The sequence below is a fragment of the Protopterus annectens genome, chromosome 4.part0, assembly GCF_019279795.1.
Source record: "Protopterus annectens isolate FY-2018-M chromosome 4.part0, PAN1.0, whole genome shotgun sequence".
NCBI lineage: Eukaryota > Metazoa > Chordata > Ceratodontiformes > Protopteridae > Protopterus > Protopterus annectens.
The window spans coordinates 294,921,473-294,943,949 of NC_056733.1; the positions used below are offsets into that span (position 1 = coordinate 294,921,473).

A 22,477-nucleotide genomic window follows, 5' to 3' on the forward strand; every position below is an offset into this window, starting at 1 on the left:
TAGAGCAGAAGATGCCTGGTCGAGGCAGTTATGAGCCAGTCATCCAGATATGGAAACACCCAGAATAATCCTTAACAACACTTTGGGGGCTGTAGTGAGACCAAAGGGCAAAGCTTGAAACTGGAAGTGACTGGCTCCTAGCCAGACGTGCAAGTCCCTTCTGGACTGCCTTTCTATACTTGTATGATAGTACACATCCTGAAGGTCTATAGAGTACACCCAATCATCTTTTCCCAAAAAGTGAAGTACTGACTGCAGTGTTACCATCTGGAACTTGCTCTTTTTAAAAAATTTGTTTAGATTGCCGAGATCCAGGGTGCGTCTCCAATCCCATTTTCTTTGGAACTAAAAAGAATCCTGAGTAAGTTCTGAATCCTCTCTGGTCTGCAGGGACTTCTTGGGTGACTCTTTTTCTTAGCAACTTTTGATTTTCTAAGGTTGCTTGTTCCTTTTGACTGGGTAGAACATCTGGAACCGTCTTGTTTTTGGGAATGTGGAAGGAAAAAGGGAATAATGTAACCCCTGAATATTATGTCCTGCACCCATCTGTCATTTGTTAATCTTAGTCAGGTATGAAGGTGCAGAGACAATCATTCCCCGACAGACTCCTGAGGTGGACAACCAGGCACACCTTCAGGAGCGCTGAAAAGGCTTAACAAAGAATGAATCTCTGGAGCCCTAATTCTCCAGGCCTCCTCAGTCACAAGGGTGGTGTCTTCCATTACTGTCCCTCCCTCTGCCTCTAGGAGAACTTTCACCCTGTGTGTCTTGGAAAGATCTTTGTGACGTTTAGAGCCACATCTTTCCACTACCTCTTTCACCTTTGGGAAAGGGTCTGGTGGGTGTGGAAAACATACTCCAATGGCAGATAAGGTCTTGCCTTCCTGTTCACAACTAGTGAGTGGCTCTTTTACTCTGGGCCCAAAAAGAGAGGAGCCAACAAAAATGACGTTAACTGAAGGAACTCTTGAAGGGTTCCGCAAAATTGCAAAGTTGAACCCAGGCCTGTCTCCCAAGAGAGATGCTCGAACCTGCTGCCCTACTCATTCCATCTGCTACATATGAGAGGAGTCTCATGGAAGAGTTTACGATCAAGATTAGGGTGGTGAGCTGAGTGGTTACCTTACCTGTCACTGCATTAGCTACAGCTCCTTGGAGGGAGTCTGATAGCTCTTTTATCAGATCCCTCTGCAACCTAGTAAAATGAGTTAAGTAGTTCACAGTGACTGTGAGGCAAAAGTTGCTGACAAAAAAACGAGCTTCCCATGCCTATTCATGGTCTTAAAATACTTATTCTGGGAAAGGATAGTGAAACTGGTCTCAGAAAGTTCATTTTTAGTGGCCACCGCCACAATCATAGCATCAACTGCTATACCTTTAGTAAGGAAAGGCTTGTCTGAAGGGGCAATGACACATTTTTACTCCTAGGAGTTGGTTCTATGGAGTTTGGGGATTACCAAGCCTTCCAAGAGATTAAATCAATAAGCTCATAGGAAAGAGGGGTCACCAAAGAGGTGGGATGGCGAGACCCGAAAGCCTTCAGGTATACTGACTCCTCAGCTGAAGGGGTTGTGGACTGCCAGTCACCTCTCTGTTTTCACATTTCCAGGATGTCTGCAAAGGAGATATCTTCAGGAGGTGACTGCGGGGACCCTTTTGCATCATCGAGGTTGGTATCAGATGTGACTGACTCTTCTGAGGAGTCCAGATGCTTCCTCTTGCAAGTCCTCTTCCAAGGGACTTCCTCAGTGGGGTAATCTAGGGAAGTTTCAGAAGGGGAAGGTCCCTTGCTGGAAGTCCTAACGTGAGTAGGTACCGGCTCAGAAATGCAAGGAAGATCCCGGACAGACTGTGTCTGAGACTGGGATGTAGTCATTACCCTCCTCATAACCTCAAAGGCACTCCACCCCTGATCTGAAGAAAATCCTGGCTCTGACAAAAAGGGAGTCTGAGCAGAGGGCATCTCCGGTGCAGATAACAGATGATCAGAGGCAAAGGTAGGATCCGAAATCACCAGCTCGAAGCTCCGAGAGGCAGGGTCGGATCCAGTGAGATCCGAACCTGTTCTCTGGTTCGACCGGGGAATGTCAGCTCCTAGAGGTCTCCCGCTTTGACCGAGCAGAAGCATTCAGGGCAGACGTTGGATCCGAGGAACCAATGAGTCTAAGATCTGAGACGGGCACCAGCTGGACATCTGAAACTTCCAGCTCCAAAACCAGGGGACAGCTCAGAGGAGGAGTAGATGCCGATGGGGAGGACTTTGTTGGATCCGATGCCTTTGAGCTTGGATCCAGTAATAACTTGGCCAAAGTCGGTGTCTTCAGAAGCCTCTGCACTACCTTATCCACATCCTCATCAGGCAAACTACTGGTGGATCGGGCTGATAAGGTAGGGGATCTGGACTATGTCAAAAAATGTGATGGGGGCCCAGAAGGTATAGGCTCCAATGAAGGAGAATGGCTCCAACATCAAAATTCAGTAGGAGCCGAAGAGGTCGGAGTAGGAGGTTGAAGTTGCTTGGAAGACCTCTCAGATTGGATAGCTACCAGGTGCTCCAAATAATCTGTAGGAGCAGACGATTTAGAAATTTTTTGTTTCAATTCTGAAGACGACTTTGGAGCCGAGGAAGGTCGTTTATGTGCTTTATCACACTTATCCGATTTAGAAGATTTAGACGACTCTGGAGAAATAGCCTCAGAAAAAGGAGTTTTAAGGTATCCTTTTAAGATAAGTTTATTTTTGAGCTCCATAAGAGCCCTCTGGTTAAACCCATGACAAACAGAGCATGACTCTTGGAGATGTAGAGGCCCCAAGCAATATACACAAAGTATGTGAGTCACTTAGAGGCATCTGTTTCCCACACTGTTCACACTTCTTGAACCCCAAGGGCTTCCCTTCTTGTTTTTGAGACATATTTCTCAACAATCACCAAGCAAGCTGGTTACAGTGAAAAACGAGAAGAACCACGCATCACAAAGGAACACCCTCTAATTCAAAACGGATGTTAGAGAATGAAGGACATTAGTACTTTTTTTTTTTTTTGAAGGTAGAAAATAAAGGATGTTCTCTAATTTAGAAGGGGAAAAGGAGAGACCTCACTTGTCCCAACAAACAGATAAAACAAACATCCTCTAACTTAAACGGACATGGAGAGAGGGAAGCTAATAAGAGGGAACAACACTCACAGCCAGAAGAACGTCCTCTAACCAAAACGGACGTGAAAGGGTAAGGAAATTATTAAACTGGACTTTATAGAGAAAGGATTAAGTAAAAAAATAACTACAATATTAAAAAAGTTGCACTTAGCCCAGAGCTTCCTGACAGGATCATGTCTTTCGTTGAGCAGCAAATGAGACCTGGGGATGTAGGGAACTCCATTATGGGTAAGGTAGAATACCCATGAGTTTTGCTGAAGGCCTAGAGCTTTTGAAAAAGGCCAAGAAAGATCTGATGGATCAAATCAGACCCACAAATGAGAATAAAGGCAAGACTGACAACATCACATCTCAATACTTCTCTCAACTTGCCTGTTCACTGATATCCTGCTTTTGAAAATCACAAATGGGGTACGGTAAGAATAATGTCAAGAAAGTGGGCTACTTTTATTCTACAAATGCAGGACTGAACGCCACTTAACCTCCCAGGAACACCAAACTTAATGCTGAATCTCAGAAGAGATTTTGGCTACACATTTATAGTCCTGCTCCAGGTCCATAAAACGTACACAAGACTGAAACTACCATGAACCCTCTAAAGTCCATGCAAGGGAAGAGTGCTGATCCTATAATTTACAGCAAGATGGAATATGCATTGCTCATCTTAAATTAAAAGTTTAACTACTGGAGTTCCCTTTCTGGCACCCTAGGATAAGCTTTCCTGGAAGCCCAAGGAGTGTGATCCCTCTGTGGGGTGTCAGGATAAAGAAAATTGATTTAAAGACATGATATTTTTTTCCTCCTACTTATTTCATAACGGTAAAGCAATACACAGGCCTTCTGTGGTAGGAAAATATGTATAAATTTACAACTGTTTCCATGTCAACAAAAAATGGAGATGAAAGAAAGAAATGCACATTTGTACTTTTAGTGCAGAACGTACTGGAGAGTTTGGCACAGAGGGTTAAAGCTGTGGACTATAGCTCCTGTATTGCAGAGCTCGATTCCCTCAACCCTCATTTGCTGCTTAACCAGACACTCCTCATGGGTCATCTCTGAAAAGGGACTATGTCTCCACTGGGCCTAACAGGTTGAAAAATGGGCATTGTTATTATTATTAGTATTAGTACTACTACTACTATTATTATAAAAATGTACTTTCCTTTTTCTCCTATGTCAAGAAGCTAACAGGTTATAAAATGCAATTACATTACACTTCAGAGAAGCACTTTTCTAGAGCTGTTTAAACAGTATATATACACACACACAAACACACACACACACATATGCATACATAAGGTTTTACACATATACATATGTTTATGAAAATAAAACCATGGAACTTTCTTACTCTGCCATGTTTTGCTTTAGTCTTTGCTTGCGACACATCTATGAAGGTTTATTGATGAATTCTGGCTAGTGTAATTTTTACTAACATAGAACAGTTAAGACTCCTATTTCTGCAATAAGACAGCTAGGGTACTTATTTACCTATAGATCAAACTTCTGTACATAGTCACATATTCTGTCTGCCTGACCACTATTTGCATATTCTTTGTGCCCTGTCTCACCTCTGCTTATTTAATGTACAAAAGCACATTTTTCTTCATTGTTTAAGTAGAGTCACTCACAAAGATATTGTGACAGGTATTTATTACTGGAGTGTTCAAATCCAGAATATAGAACACTTCAGTATTTTACCAGTGGAAGACTTTTGATTTAGCCAAATATAATATTAAAATTAGAGTGGTCAGGTAGCTGGTGTGTTTGGTTACTACTATGCCAGGAAGAAAGGTATGTGGAAATGTTGAATTACGCCAACCTGTGTGCATGTGTGTGTGTGTGTGTGTGTGTGTGTGTGTGTGTGTGTGTGTGTGTGTGTGTGTGTGTGTGTGTGATAATCTGTTTGCAATGCATTTATTGTTGGATAAGGGGCACTGCAAGGCACTAGTTAACAGTGAAATTGGTAATAAATGGTTCTGGGCTGCTTTGCCAAAAACACAGCTCTGTAAGTGACCAGAGTGCAGTCTGGGTGTGGATGTTGGAAGTTGGAAGATCAAACCCACAACAGCAGTGCATGCTACCATCAAACTCTTGGGGCCAGGCTGCTCTTGGTGACTTGGTTATTGAATTAGACTTGTGTGTGTAATTTTCTTTAATTTAATCTGTTAGGTACTAGTGGTTTGACTCTAAAGATCATTATCCTAGCAGTCATAAGACCAGTTTGTGACAAGACAGCAACCCTTCTCCCTTTCAAACTCAAGTGGAACACTACTTGGTAGTGGTGGGATTCAAAACCAGACTAATTCATGTCACCCCATCATCACATATTTGTGACAAATGACAGGTCATCCCATGACAAGTGATAGTAGTGATGTCTTCAGTGAAAACTTCTAACTGCAATACAGCCTTCTGTCTCCCCTTTATGAAAATGGGGGTGAGAGGTCACCACTGGAATGGAAGCAGTTGCTACAGCCAACCTGTTTTTAGACCCCAACAGTAGAGAAAACAGGACAAAATAAAACTGGAGAAAAGAGATATGTTAAGAAGCTTTCCCTTAAATGGGTCCTCTGGTGTGATAAGTCCTGTAACCTGCCCTAGCTTGGGGCTTACTGTCTTGAGTCTGTGTTGTGGGACCAAAAGTATATATTGGTGCATCTGAAGTTAAGATCTGGCCAATGGAATTAATCTTCTTGTTACTTTAATTTGCTCATTTATTTAAAATTCAGTAAGGTTTAAACCTTATTCCTTGATTCTTCAGTGAGGTTTTAAATTTACATTTGAATTTTTCCTTTCTGAAAATGGGAACCATTACACTATTTTTGCCAATTCATAGGTACTGTTCTGCTTTCCATTCACAGTGAAAAGACTGAATTAGTCTGGTGTTTATAGCATGTAAAACAAAAATGAAATTGTAAGCAGTCAACAGAATATCTACAGTATTATTAGAATTTAGAATTCTTGTTTATAATCGTATACATCTGCTTATAATCTACAGCACTTAATTTTCTGGTTGTCCTCCCAAAGCAGAAGCCACTACACTGCATACAACTGTTGACACATACAATATTGCTTGAATTACAAGTACAGTGACAAGAAGCTTTACAAGGAAATGTCAGAATGCCAAACATGTTAAGAACAATACTTTGAAAAAGCAGGTTGTTAGGACATAAAAGATCACTATATAAGATCATGACTTACGAGTAAAATTGAGCGTACTGGAAACCAGTTTGTTGACAGAAGATGCATAAGGTATCTAACCACTGAATTACTTTAAGAACTTCATAAAAGAAATTCTTAGTAACAAACAAGGCAACTATCTCCACTACACAAAACATAACCAGCTTTACTGTTAAGTCATATTCAGGTTAATGACAATTAAGTTCTAGCACTGATTCTCACTTTAGTCTACACTCTAAAGTCACCAAGTAGATAATCTTTGACAACTGGCAGATTTTGCTGGGGAAACAAATCTCTTGAACAAACATCTGCTGCATTCTGTTTATTTTCCAATAAGCAATATTTTTTTCAAACAAGTCCTTAACGTTTAAAGATAACATTGCAGAATGCACCAAAATGACAAAAAAAAAAAATGAGGCACTTTATTTTTCTTCTGTTCACTGTGTTGGCTTTCAGCAAAAGCCCAAATTACTTTTGCACTCCTAGCATTACATACCCACTTGGGTGTCACGCAACGCCCTCTATATTAGAAGGATCACCAGAAAACTATACATTACAACTGGCTGAGAGCATGTACATGAAATTACAAAAATATAAATAACAATCTTTATAAGCATTCTACTGTCTGCCCACAGAATACAAAGTTTTAAATTTTATAAACTGGAACAAGCATTTATGGGCCACAGGTGAGGTAGTTTGGCCATATTTTAAAGAAAAAAGAGGATTTCATTGGTCAAATCCTTTTTAAGGTTTGTGAGGAACCAGAGCTGAATGATAAACATTTTTTTCAAGAGCAGACCTTTAAAACATTAATTTCTGCATAAACATTTTCACCCAAAGACCTTTTTCTAGCTCTAGAAGGGGCAGTCTGAGCTCACTTAGCTTGCATGATCACAAATGGGTACATAGTTTCAGAAGACAAATCACCGACACTAAGGGAAGCACAGTGAAGATGGGGCACAGATAGTGACAGGTCTGCTCAAGATATTAAGCCTGCAACAAAGCATGTTACCCAAGCTATACTCTAGCATCCACGGCTATAAGCCCAACCAAGAATCAAATGAAGCATGCTCATCTGATTTTTTGCCAGTTCTCATCAACCCAACTGCTAAAAAGGGGCATGCAGGAATCGTCACAGTCTTAACCAATACGTCTCACTTGAGACAGAGGTAGGTCTGTGGGCAGACCCACTGATTCCGAGTTCAAGCACTAAGTATTTATCAAGGGACTCTAGTGGTTGCTCAAAGTGTGTTAACCTGGGCTGTTCAAGTTTCAAATGCTTGAAAAAGAGTGATTCTGTTTGGACATAATAAAACGCATCCCTAAACAATAGACATCAAAGTGCATATGACCAGGTAAAGGTGGGTGTGAGACCAACTACTGTTTACTAGTTGAGTGAGGCCGATAATCAAAAAATCCAATGCCACATTTGTTATGAGTTAAAAAGGCTTGTGGGACTAAAATGAAAATGTGCTTAGTTTTTTGAATGTTTTCACTGAAATGAAGTCTAGAAAAATGTGACATGGGTCTAATCCCAGATGAGAAGCTGTAACTGCATACACGTTCAGTCTGCCAGCCACTAATGTGTTGAGAAATAATTTTCTGGATTTGAAAGTTAAGTGTTTTACGGTCAGACTCTCAGCTTTTTCTTTCGTTGCTGCACTATGCTCGTGAGATTATAAATATAACTAAAGTATTGTGATTTTCTTTAGCTTGGATGGATATTTTCACCTCAAACTTCTTTTTCATGTTATTTACTTAAACGTATCCGTTTTTTAATTTAATGATGAGAGTGCTAATGTTTTGAGTAATACTTTTCTTACCTTTGGCCAGAATTCTTTTATTGCACACCTTCTTAATATTACAGATATGGGGGGGGGGGTTGTTTCTTGTCCTGGGCTTGATTCGACAAGGAACAGCAACATGTATGCAGCTGTTTAAATGCTGGCACAGTTTGGTAGTGTTTGATTCGGTATATTCACCAGTTTTTTTGGGTTTGATGGGGATTTGAAGCCTGACAATGAATCCCTTAGGAGTAGACAATCTGTCTCAGTGAATTTTCTAAAGGAACCATAGGTGGAGGGGGCCGCAGTTTCAATTTTATTTTGAAGGAGACAGCTTTATGGTCACACCTAAGAGATGATGACATGCAAAAGATGGTGCAAGATGCCTCCATATTAGCAAAGAAAAGATCAAAAATTATGTTCGCCCTAGTGGGTACTCTCCCTACTTGTTCCAGGGAATTTGTATTAAAATCCAAGAATTTCTGTGCACTTGTGGTGGTGTAGGTTTTCCCAGTCTATAGTCAAGGAGTTAAAATTACCTATAAAATGGTATTGAAAGTAATGCTAAGAGACTCCAGTTCTTATAGACAGCTGTTGTGGTTTCTTGGGACATAGAGTTCTATAGCCATTTAATATACGTTAAGGGACCTTTTTGATGACGGTTTGGAGACGAAGAAGCTCTGGTACAGTATTGCTGCTTTACCAGACTTGATGTGGGTCTCTCTTGAATGATGTTTGAGACACCTCCACCTTTTTTCTACTCCTGCACAGTGGCTTGTCTAAATGTATGGAAGGCATTACAGCCTTGTATAGCCAGGTGTTCTGTATTGTTTTAAACCACTTCTCGAATACTGTATAGATGCTTACGTCCTCGATGGTGAGGAGGGCTTATAGGGAGTGGGGTTTCTTGTTTAGGCTCCTAGCATTTATTAGTAATACCTTCATACTTTCCTTTGCCTGTTTCATTATGTTGGAAACTTTATTTGGTTGGCATTGCATAAAAAAGGCACTACAGGGGTGGAGAACATCTTTTCCAATATCTGAAAAGCTACAGTGAAGAGGTGCAGGCCACTCTGGTAAAGCAGTATGATCTACTGATCACATTCTCCCAGACTGGCAGATAATGGAAGTTCTTAGAAAGACACCACAAATTAAGCTGATTATTAAAATTAATTACTTGTTCATATTGCAGTGATTCATTATTCATTTTGAAGCATTTTTACTGTAACTGCATTACCAATGTATCTGTTGCTATCCATCCCTTATGTTAACTTGACAATAAAATCTTCCCCCTTTTTTTCAGTGCTGTTGTCAGTAAGCAAAGAAATGTTATTTATGAAGTCAATCCCTTTAAGCACTTTCACCCAGCCACTGTATTCCATACATCCAGAATACTGAGTCCCCACCCAGCCAACCTATGCTGCTGTTTAGTACTGAGTGGTTCTTGAGTTGCCTGGCCTTATTAAGAATAATTTCCTGAAGCTCCTCCCCTTCTCATCTCATCTGCTTATACTAGTGAGCACTAGAGATCCAACTTGGAAGTTGCTCCCACAGACTGCTAAACTACATGCTACCCTCAGCTTCGTATCTTCTTGTCTGCTTAGTGCACGCTGCAATACCTAGGCTAGAAGTAATACTCCCCTTTTTTCATCTCACTTTTAAAATCTGCAACATCTAGGACAAGATTACCATTCACCAAACTCCTGTACATTTCTTGTATTTTACTTTAATTATATGTAGTCTAGTCTCTTGCATTTACTTCACTAGTCTAAACACCAAAGCACTGGACAAGAAAGATCATTAACCTGCTACTTTCACCTCTGTTGTCAGACTTTTAGTGCCAGGTCTCCTAAGACAGTGTACCAACTGCATTATGCTCACAGATAATTAATTCATTCTCAGCAAAAAAAATTCCATCCATAAGAAGTATAAATACCCAACTATTCTGAAAGACTTCCTCTCACCTAAAACTTTTTCAGAGTTTCATAAATATCCACTACAATCTTTCTCTAATTGCATCAAACTGTCTTATACTGAGGCAGTAAGGAATCACTCCCAAATTCTCTTAGAAATAAGAACATCAGATCTCAGCAAACATCAGGCCATTCATACACCTTATGCACACCTAATATGACGTACTACTCTGAGTGAAAACAATCCATATCTAGCACTCTGACCTTCTACCACCACACAGCAACAACAAAAATGCTTTAGTGATACGTGACTCTACTGTCAGACACACTGACTTGTCACTCACAAGGCTGGACAAGGCCAGGGTTACAATAAGTCGTCTTCCAGGCATCAGGATTTCTGACATTACAAAGGCCATGAGGAAACTATCTTACAAACATGACTACAACATGGTAGTGGTCCATATGGTGGGGTGAATGACTTGAGACATAAAACCAGGGGGACATGCTGAGACACCTTAGAACATTCCAAACATGTTAAAATGCAGATAAGACACTGGTCCTGACTAGAATCCTTCCCTCACCTTGAATAATGCCTAGGTAAAAGAAAAGATTATTTGTTTCAATAACTGGTTAAATGTCTGATGTCATTCCAGGGGGATCAAGTATATGTCAGTACTGGATGAGATGCTCAACAGTCCAGTTTGCTTTACTAAAGATGGCCTGCACCTCTTGTTCCAAAGCTTCTGCAAACTGGTTAAAGCCTTTGCTGCCTGCTTGGCATTTTTATTTATTTTTTTAAGGTGCAGTCCACTTGATGGGCATTCCAACATAGCATAAAAGTCCCCATATCAGGTCACATTAAGGTGTCTCTACTCAGTGTCAAAAGTCTAAATAATAAACTGCCTTATCGTGAGACACTCCTGCATTTGGTTGGGTAGAAAGGTCTGCACAGGTGGTGAGGCTTGGTTTAAAAAAACAGAATTTCCTCTATACCTGGGTTTTGTGGTTATCATTATCTTCAAACCCAATGGGAACTGCGATAGAGCCTCCATATTTGTCAAGGAGCAATATCATCTCCAAGAAGATGGTTAGGGACCCACTAATTAAACTTTCTGAATTACAGATCACTCTAGATAAGATTAATTAGCAGCTAATAGCTTGCTACAGAACACCTTCTTTGCCACCCTCCAGATGACCATATAAGATTCCCAAGCATTCTGAATGATCTCCCTAGTTTTAGCAGAAACACCTTTAGTCTGGGTGAGTTTAAACTACCCTTCAATAAACTGGGACATCTATACGTCCAAAGCAGAGTATGCCCAACAATTCTTAAGACTTAATAAAAAAAAACACTCCTTTGACCAAATGCAAACACACATACCAGAAGAAAACAGTATTCTTAACCTGATTCTTACAAATATGTCTGTCTCTTGCACTACTCTTTCCTTTAGTATCACTTTCCTCATGAAGTCTGACCACAAACTTGTGACCTCCTCCTTTAAAACTCCCAAAAGCCTCTGCAGCAAGCCCCTCTGAATTTAAATAAAATAAGTTAATGTTGGCATGCCTATGATGAGATTGCAAAATTTACACTAGACTGCATCTCCTCTGGTATTAATACACTAAGGAATACTACTTCTATTTAGAAAACTGCATAGAGTTTAGCAGTCCCTACCAGAACAAGTTATCAATGAAATTCAAAAATAAACCACCCTAGTGATCAAATACCATAAATAAAAATCTACAACAAAGGAAAGAAACTCCTTAAATTATACAGCAGATCTAAAAGCCCTCTTCAAAGAATTTTCAAAGATAACTGTAAAACATTCTTTAGCTATGTTAGAAAACTAAGGAAGAACACCCTGCATTGCTCTGAACTTATTCAAAATGATGCCTCCAATTCTGACCAAACATTGCCAACATGCTAGCAAACAAATTCAGTGCCAACTTCTGCATCACAACTTTTATACAAATTCCTGAAATAACTAAATCCCCTTGTTGCCAAATTATCTTTAAAAAACATTTACTGAAAGTGCTAACCAAGAACAAAATACTTCCTTCTTGGACCATGGCAATATACCTGGTTGCTTAATTAACAATGTTAAACAAGCCCTTGCAGGTGATCCCCTTAAACTGTTTAACCTAAGCTTGCCTACTGGTTAATCTCTGGTGACTGGCACACTGTAGTCTTGATGCCCCTCCATAAAGGTGGCCTTACGACTGTCCCAGGTAATTACAGACCTATCAGTCTTGCAAGCCTCATCTACAAAGCTATTATAACTGACCTCATAAACTATAAAGAATCTTTTGACCTGACTACCAACAGACTGGCTCTTTGAAGAGTAGATCCTGTTTACTGAATCTGCTAAACTTCTTTAAAAGGGTTACAGAGTCTGCAGACGGTGACCATGCTGTAGACATAGCACATCCTGACCTGGCCAAGGTCCTTAACACAATTCTTCAGGCTGGCATTATACAGAAGCTAAATGCATTAAAAAAATCAGCCCATATGTGGTAAGATGAATACCAAACAAATGAAAGACTGAGCCCACACAGGGCAAGTTTCAAGAGCCTCAACAGAATGTATGATGTTTAAAGAGGTAAAATGCTCCCTTATACAGCAATGATGAGAAAATTATTGAACACAATACCGCCTCCTTGATGAAACTCACCAGACATATAAAACAATCAGAAGAAACCTCAAAGTTTCCTAACCAAAAGGATCACAGGCCTGAAGTCCCCAAACTATCAAGATTGTCTGGAAGCGTTATCCAGCTATTCTGATTCTTACAGGCTTTTGAGGTGAGATCTCACTTACCATGCCATAAGACATCTGGTTGTCTTGAACTACCTAACTCTCCAGAAGTCAAACAGATCAACCAATACTAGAACCAAGGACCTAAATCAACATGAAAGGATAGTAAAACACAGCTGAGGGATGACCCAGTATATCTAAACCTCTTGAGTAAACGTGCTCTGCATGTTAAGAACTGCAACTCACTGTCTACCTTTAAACAACATAATCTAGATAACTGTATGGGTATTCATAAATTTACTCCTGAATAGACTGTTAAGGCCCTCCTGGAGAAGGGAGGTGCAGCATCAGGAAGGGTACTGGCAAGGTATAAAAGGTCATAAGACCAAGTGGCTTTGGAATATTTATGAAATTGTAAGTATAATAGCAGATATGTATATATTAACCAAATTGCTGTTTTAACAGCTTGCCATTTTGAAAGAAACTATTAACCAAAAGAAAAAGAAAAACACTACATAGTTCATAAAATGGTAATCCACCAACGTCTGCCGTAACAAAACAAACCGCCACTGAAAGCCGCATTAAGAACACAATTTCTGGAGGGCAGATAGGATGCCCTCCATGCAGAAGCAACGGCATATGCAGACTACCAAAATCATACAAAGTCAACTTTGACATTAATGTAGATCAGAGAAAGTGATGATTCTGATCTGCAGCATAAACCTCTATATAAAAATTTTCTAACACTGATGGAAAGTATTTTTCAATGTGCTGGTTACTGGTGCATCCTGTTGCTTAACCAATGACTAACAGTATTATCGTGTGTGTGTGTGTATACGTACACACGCACATATATACATACACACTCATACATAAATACATGGGTCTACTTTCAAAGCTCAAAGTTTCAAAATAGAAAGTTATGTCTTACCATAACTTGGCATCTGTATTGCCCATCCTCATTCCTCCTCACCAGTGGGTCGGATTCAGCTCAGCCACTTCTTCCACACTTGGATCCGACTCTTGAGCTCCTCCCTTTACCCATAATGCACCACACCACCCCAGCACCTCAGATAGAGTTTGCTGATTCACCCCCTATAGATAAAAAGGCCAGGACACAGAAAAAGGAAAAAAGGCAATGGAGACTCAGACATGGGATATAAGCATCCCGCAATCTTCCCTAGATCCTCTAGAAACTAACAGAGGGGAATGGTTGGGTGGGAAAGTGAGGAGGAATGAAGATGGACAACACAGATGCCAAGTTATGGTAATACATAACTTTCTAATCTGATGCTGCCCTCTTCAGTCCTCCTCACGAATGGGTCAGAGTCCCCAGCTATGTGGTTCCTGAGTGGTCCTCATGGAAGGATATGCCAGAGTACTGTCAAGCCAAAAGAAGACCTGCTTCTAGATACAGATACAGCCACATCTAATTTGTAGCGCACAACGAAGGTATGATTGTTTGACTGGGTGGCTGCTGCACAAATATCATCAATGGAAGTTCTGAATCAAAAAGCAGAATCAGCAGCCATAGATCTAGTAGAATGTGCTCTTGGGGGTTGAGGTAATTGTAAATCTCTCGGAAAATAAATGAAGGTGATGCAGCCAGTGATCTATTTGGCCAGTCTGATCTTTGATACTGCTTGACCCAATTTATTAGCAGAAAAGGCTATGAACAGTTGGTCTGACTTCCTGCGCCATTTTGTTCTCTGCAAATAAAAATGTTGTTGCCTTTGAACATCAAGGAGATGTAGGATGTACTCCCCTTTATTGGAAAAGTTTGAAAAAAATACTGGCAACTGAATAGACTGGCTGATGTTGGTTTCTGTAGCTATTTTAGGCATAAAGGAAGGATAAGTACAGAGTGAAACTCTATCTCTGTGAAAGATTATGTAAAGAGGGTTAGAAGATAATACCTGTAGCTCAGAAATCCTTTTCACTGAAGTAATAGCTACTAAAAAGATTTGTGTTTCATGACAAACACTTCAGATCACAACTGGCTGCTGGTTCGAATGGTTTTTGAGTCAAACTCTGCAGCACAACAGTGAGGTCCCCAAGGTGGGGAAGGATCTTTAAATGGGGGGGGTCTCAATAAAAAGATACCTTTCATAAATGCTTTGCATAATCTAAAGGCGGACAAGGAGCGGGACTAACTAACCATATGGAAATTAGAAATTACAGCTAGCTAGTGTTTGATGGTAGAAAAACTTCCTTACTAACCTGTCTGAAGAAGGAGCAAAAGTAAAATATCGAAGAGTGGTGCAGGGAAGGGATCAAAGTTTTTACTAGCAGCCCAAACAACAAACCTTTTCCATTTACTGTTGTAAACCTTCTTAGCTGACCTCTTTTGTGAGGCTAAGATGATGCTACAAACCGGAGAAGCAAGAAAGCCTGGAGTGTCTTACTATGGCTGGAAGTGTTGTATAGACCATTGTACTGCTAATGTCTACTGAAGAATTTGCATAAAGAACCTTACTAGAGGAACTATCAAGATCGCTGCTGACATCGACCCCAGAGCTTGTAATAAAACTAGCCATGGGGGGGGGGGATAATAGTTCCTGAACTTGATTCCTAAGTCCTGTTATGCACTGAAGGGGGAGAAAAGCTATTTGATCCCTCATCTTCAACTGTGTTCCTATGAATTCTAGGTTCTGCACAGGAGTCAGATTGGACATGTCCAAACTCACGGTGATGCCCAGGGAGTGTGAGATTTGAATCAGATAATATCTGGCTTGGAGAAGTTGATGCATTGTGGGGGCAGTGAGGAGCCTATCGTAAGTATGGAAACAGACAGAATCCTTTGAGTCTCATGTGAGCTGCTATGACTGCCATGCATTTGGTGAAAACCCAGAGGGCTGTGGTGAACCCAAAGGGCAGTGCTCTGAACTTAAAGTGATTGGCTCCCAGCCGAAAGCATAGGAATCTCCTGGAGCACCTGTCTATCTTGTTATGATAATACGTGTCTGAGAACTGTTGAGCACATCCAATCATCCTCGCATAACAGAGGCAGAACAGAACTTCGACTTCTTTACATAATGATTCAGCTTGCTTAGATCCAATATGGGTCTTAGGTCTCCTGTCTTTTTGGCACCAAAAAGAAGCAAGAGCAAGTTGTGAATCTTATTTGTTTGGTCAGGACTTCTTGGATGACTCATTTTTGGCAGCAATTTTTGAATTTCGTGTGCTGTCTTGCTCCCTCTGAGAAGGTGGTATGTTGGGGAGGTTTTTGCTCATGTTTGGAGGGGGAGAGAGAATGGGATGTAGTAGCCTTGGGATAACAAGTTTACCATCCAGGAATTGTTTGTCAAGAGTGTCCAGGCATCTGGGTGCAAGGAAAGTTGACCTCTGACTGCCTCCAGAGAAGGACGGTCAGGGACCGCTTCAGGAGCACTGATAGGTCTTGTCAGGGAAAGTATCCCTGAAGCTCTGGTTCTGTGGGCCCCCTTTGCCTCTAGGGTGACGTCAACCATTAAACCCACCTCCTCAGTCCCTGGAAGAGAGCTTCCCGCAAGGGTCCTGGAAAGGCCCTTAGGATTTGTGGAATCACATTTCTTGCCTCCAAGCGGTTTCCTCAAAAAATGCCTCTGAGGTGTAGAAAATCTGATCCCCACAGCAGAAAGAGTCTTTCCGTACTTTTCACAGTGGGTGAGTGTGTCTCTAAGCGAAGACCCAAACAGTGATGAGCCGTCAAAAGGGGCATTAATAAAGGATGCTTTGAAGGGTTCCACAAAATCATAGTCTCATCCAAGCATACCTCCTTGGGGATAAGCCTGAACCAGCAGCCTGTGACGTACCTTCCTCTGTATGGGAAATTAGCTTCATTGAGGAGCTAGCAATGGGTGACAGAGTGGCCAGCTTGGCATAAAGTCTTTTAAGCTCCTCCACAAGCATGGACTCAGAGACAGGAGATGACAGCTCCTTGATAAGCTCCTTCTGCAGTCGGGTAAAATGAGTTAAATAATTTAACAACTGCAGTGCGAAAGTGGCTGAAGTGTAAACGCACTTTCCTATCCTGTCCAACACTCTAGATTCCTTGTTAGATGGATGGACATTGGCAGTCTCCTCCACCAGTTCTTTTTTAGTGGCTACCACCACCATGATGGCATCAACTACATGATCCCCTGCTCCAGTGTTTCCTATCAGCCAGTGGGACCAAGGAGCTACCAGGGTGTTTAGGAATAGGCTCGTTAGTATCCAGTTCCTTCCATACCCAGCGGGATACCTAATCCGCCAGGGTGGTCACCCAGGACACAGAAGGGCCCGCCCCAAAAGCCTCCAACAACACTGACTTCTCAGAATAAGGAGGATGGACAGACCACCCACCTTTCTGCTTCAGGATCTCTAAAATGTCTCAGAAAGAGACATCATCACGTGGGGGATCCAGGGGATACTTCCCCTCATCAAAATCGGTGTCTTCGGTCAGTCCCTCCTTTTGCACAGCTTCTTCCAGGGGACTTCCTCTACAGAATACTTGGGGATGTACCAGAAGAAGAGGAGGATCCTTCCTGGGCAGAGTGGTTTGGGTGGGTTGGCTTGGAGCATGATAAGTAAGGTCAAGACCGCAACCCATTGGGGGGGTGAGGGAGTAGGCGGCAGGACATGAAAAGACTGTTCTTCGCCAAGGAATAATACCTTTCCACTACCTGGAAAGTCAGTGGGCCCAGAGCACCTTCCTTGGAGCTGAAGCAACGAAGGGGAGGTGGTCAGAACCCTCTCTGGATCTGTAGCCTGCAGAGGGAATAGGACCTGAGCTGTTGAGGGCCGAATCACCCAGCGGAAGAGACAGCTCTGACCAGGATGGAGCCAAACCAATCTCCCCAGACCCAGCACCAATATCTCGGCTCTGAAGGAATAGAAGGAAAACAACAGGGCTGATCAGGGGCACTACTGGATTTGAGGAAGGTAGCTTCCCCAGTACCAACTCTGACACTCTCAGGAATCCTGAAACTTGTACCTCCAAAGCAGAGGGTCGGATCAGAGAAGGACTTCTAATGGTATGGGCTGGGTAGCTCATGGATCTGAAAGGGGACGAAGCTGACACTGCCTTCATCTGAATCTCTGTCTTGAGGAACTTCCTCATCATCCTGTCCATGTCTGCCTTAGACCAGCTTTTAGAGGACCTAAAAGAAGCCGACGAGGGAGGTCTGGAATGCCTAGGCTTTGGTGACAGGGACTGTCCTAGCTGATTTGGGGATCTGCTTCGAGCTCTTGGATCCAGAGCCCTAGGATCCGACCATGGAGCTGAAGAAACAGGAGGAGATATAGTGATCACCTCAATCAGATCCGAGGAGGGTTGTGGATCCGGTAAAGCAGAAGACTTCTTCTGATCCAAGGAAGTCGGATCCAAAGTTTTCTTAAATTTAGACTTGGGCTCCAAGGGGTCTCTCGGAGAGGCATAGAGAGACCTCTTCTTAGGCTCCTTGGAAGAGGAAAATAAAGCCATGGAGGAGTTCTGAGCCTCGGAAGCTGACTATGGAAGAAGACCCCTCAAGATAAACTTGTTGCACCTATCCGCCAGTGCACGCAGATTAAAGGAAGCACAGATGTCACAACAAGCTTTGAGATGATCAGCGCCTAAACAGTAAACACATTCCTTGCGGGCATCTTGACTGGGGATCTTGTGTCCAGAAGAAGTGCAACTCTTGAAACCAGGAGATGGCTTATCACACAAAACTGTCACAGAAATTACCCTGGCCGAAGCCCGCCAAAAAGGAAAACAAGACACTACTATAAAACATGAACAGTAACTAGTTACGCTATCACACACAAATGTTTTTTAAAGAAAAAAAGAAAGGAAGATAAGGTAAAGTGCATGAGCAAAAGTCAGTGCATGCATACATGCACACACGCACGGGCTCGCTTACCTAAATGGCTACCTGAACTGTCAGGAGAAAAACACACACCAAAGGTAAAAAACTCTCCAAAATCCTAACCTTATAACTTCTAATCTACAGCACCATAAAATAACACACACACTAACAAAAGACAAGGGAGGAGCACACCATCTAATTTCTAAGTCTAGGTAAAGGATATGATCAGTTGAGAGACTGGATCTTCCATCTGGCTTTGAACACAGCAAACGAGATCTGAGGTGCTGGGGTGGGTGTAGTGCACTATGGGTAAAGGAAGGAGCTCGAGCGTCAGATCCAAGTCTGAAAGAAGTGGCTGAGCTGGATTCGAGAGTCAGATCCAAGACCTATTGGTGAGGAGGAATGAAGAGGACAACATGAGGTCTTTGAATTTCTTATGGTCAAGACCATAAAATAGATGTTATAAAATTTCAAACAGTTTAAATGCAGACTGCCTTACATCATGGAATGAGAAATTTACCATTTTCCTCACTACAGTGCAATCTCAGAGCTGGTATATTTAATTAGCAGAGGGTCTGGGGAATGCAGGGGGGGCTTGCCCCCCTTCAAAAATGTAAACATTTTTTTTAATTTTTTTTCGAAATTTCAAAACTTTGGTCTTATGGTCTTGATCATAAAAAATTTGAAGTTTTGAAACTTCCAGCTTTAAAGTGTATACGCTCTTATTTTTTTTCTTTTAGTAAAACATTTGTTAACAAAGTAAGGGCATGGGCTATAGACCCTTTTCAATCAAAATAAGGATCATAACAGTAAGGGTAAAATATATAAACGTATATATATATATATATATATATATATATATATATATATATATATATATATATATATATATAAACGTATATATATATATATATATATATATATATATATATATAGATCCCTATCACAATACAGACATGCCACAAACCCTACACTCAAAACACCGACACCAAAACACCGAAAACGCACAAAACCGACAACTCACAAAACCGAACACCATAACACCAACACACAAAACGTAAACTACACATTACACACAACTATACATGCAATAACCGTAACCCAAACCCTAACCCTAAGGTCCGACACTACCTCACACTTACCCTACCCCACACCCTAACCCTAACTCACTTAACCCGCCACTAAACCTACATTCCGTCACTATCGCACACTTACCCTTCCCGCACCCTAACTCACTTAACCTGCCATTACACCTAAAGGCCGTCACTATCGCACACTTAGCCTACCCGCACCCTAACCCTAACTCACTTAACCCGCCACTAAACCTAAAGTCCGTTACTATCGCACACTTACCTTACCTGCACCCTAAGTCCGACACTACCACACACTCACCTTTCCAGCACCCTAACCCTACATCCCACACTATCTCACACTTACCTGTCTGCTCCCTAATGCTAAATCCCTCACTATCGCACACTTACCGACTCGCGCTCACACGTTGCCCATGTCGGTGTTTCGGCTGTCGGGATTTCACCTTGTCGATCATCTGTCTTGTCGGTCTTCTTAGCGTCAGTGTTTCTGCGTGTCGATCAACTCAAGGGGACCCATATATATATATATATATATATATATATATATATATATATATATATATGTGTATACACACACACACACACACACACACACACACACACACACACACACACACACACCTAAATTTAGTGTAGCCAGTCAACCAGCTAGATTGCTCATAACCCTATTTCCAGGATAAAAAACTTTGCAACTGAAAACTAAAGTGCGCAAACATACAAAACACATGCACTCAAGCCTGTTAACAGCAAACACGATACACAAAAAAATTCTAAGAAAACTTGTTTTTTTGCAGCGGGGCATACACCACTGCACCCCTATACTCCTTCATTATTCCCATTTCAATTGCTGCATATCATACAAAGAGTGATCGCTTGCTCTTTCGCCAAGAGGCTTTGAACTTTAACACTACATAAAAGAATACTCAATAAGTAGCAACAAACTGCTCTAACATGCATCAAGCAAAAACAAGTAGCTACTCCCTTGTGAACCAAAGCTTAAGCAACTGGACAATCTTGCATCCAGTGATGGAAAACAAAAACATATATGTGTGTGTATTACACAAATATGTTGCACATTTTTATATATACACATACTTTTTGAAATCAATGGCATGCACACTTTTAACATTTGTAATAAAATACAAAATTCCTAAACTCCTGAAAGTAATTTTTTACTCCTTATTCTTTTTTCCGTCACATTTCTTAAAAGTATCCAATGCTATGTTTCTGTACCGGAAATATCATTCTGCCCTCTTCTTAAGAGATATTAAAAAAAAACTATGTGGGAGTCACACGCTGCCAAAGCAAGAGGCTGTTTGGTTCAATGCAAATTACGAACCCTACTTTTCACTATGGGGCATGGAGCAAAACTCACAGAAACTTTTTATATAAAGAATAAGGAAGATGGTACCCTCTCTGCCTCTTCATCAGAATCCACAACGGGAAAATCCTGCAGTGACTGTGCTGTTCGTTCTGCTCCATAAGCACCAACTGCCCCTTTTCCCTTCCTCTGTTTTGCTTCAATTGGAGTCACAATACCTGAAAGAAACAAAAAAGACTTCTTACTCTAATTGCACTTTAAAACAAAATTCAAACAAAAGACCCTCGCTTACTAAGGAAAAACCCTTAGCATTAATATCAGAAAGGATATCTTCTTCCACATCACACGTGCAGCTCCACTGAGAAAAATAATCAATTTCTGTAACTGTATTTCTAAGATTTACAGGCAGACACAATGGTCACACTATGAAATAATATAATTATCAATGACAACCACTTAGCAATGTGTGGATAGCTTACACTTTACCCACAGAAAGTGGGCACTGTGATCAAGCAGGAAGTTGCCCTCTGTGAATAAATACATCAATTACCAACAACCCTGCCATTTTGTTTTGCTTTTAAAAACTGGCTCCATTTTCAAAAGAAATGTCCTACCACTTTAATAATGCTACTATAAAAAGTTTACTCCATTCCTTGTCCAGCTGTGCATTGATGCAAGTCAGACAGCTTTAATACACACTGCAGATGCACACACCAGTGAATGGAGCAACATATATCTGTGGCACACTGCAGTTTATACACTTCTATTACCACAGCAAAATAATTAACAGACATGAGCAATTTCTTTCCATGCTAGACAGGCATGATTTTTTTAAATAAAAAAGGTAAATACTGAAATCAGTGTATGGGAAGGAAAGATGATTACATTAAAACTAAACAATGCGTTCCATTTCTTAGCAGTGATGAAGTAAGGGGTGGGGACTGTTAAAGCAGAAGTATTTTATAGCTTCCACCGCCAGCATACTCCACCAACATACTTTGACTATGTTCAGAAAAAAGAAATTAAGAAATTAGTAAAATCTATTTCTTAGACAAGGATCAAATATATCTTTGCCTAGGCTATATTATCTAGTCATCTATTTACCAACAGTGTACTTAACTGTGTTTAATATCTACAGAAATGCGACTTCAGAATATTTTATCTATTAACAATGTTTATTTCATCTTAATATAGCTGTCCACATATTTGCACAATTGTACGTGTATGTATGTATGTGTGTGTGTGTGTGTGTGAATGCATATATATATATATATATATATATATATATATATATATATATATATACACACACACACACACACACACACACACATATATATATATATATATAGATATATATAGATATATATAGATATATATATATATATATATATATATATATATATATATATATATATATATATATATGGGATCACTACTAAATCTCAAATTACGGAATCTCGAGACT

General features: G+C 40.8%; 1 protein-coding gene across 1 annotated transcript in view; it reads right to left on the reverse strand.

The window, feature by feature from the left end:
• TFIP11 (tuftelin interacting protein 11) overlaps nucleotides 1–22,477 on the reverse strand; it is a 725,612-nt gene that overhangs the window by 572,043 nt on the left and 131,092 nt on the right. Inside the window, exon 5 of the mRNA XM_044068282.1 lies at nucleotides 21,100–21,227. Within this exon, the coding sequence (XP_043924217.1) occupies nucleotides 21,100–21,227 (128 nt within the window). The remainder of the gene's footprint in view (nucleotides 1–21,099; nucleotides 21,228–22,477) is intronic.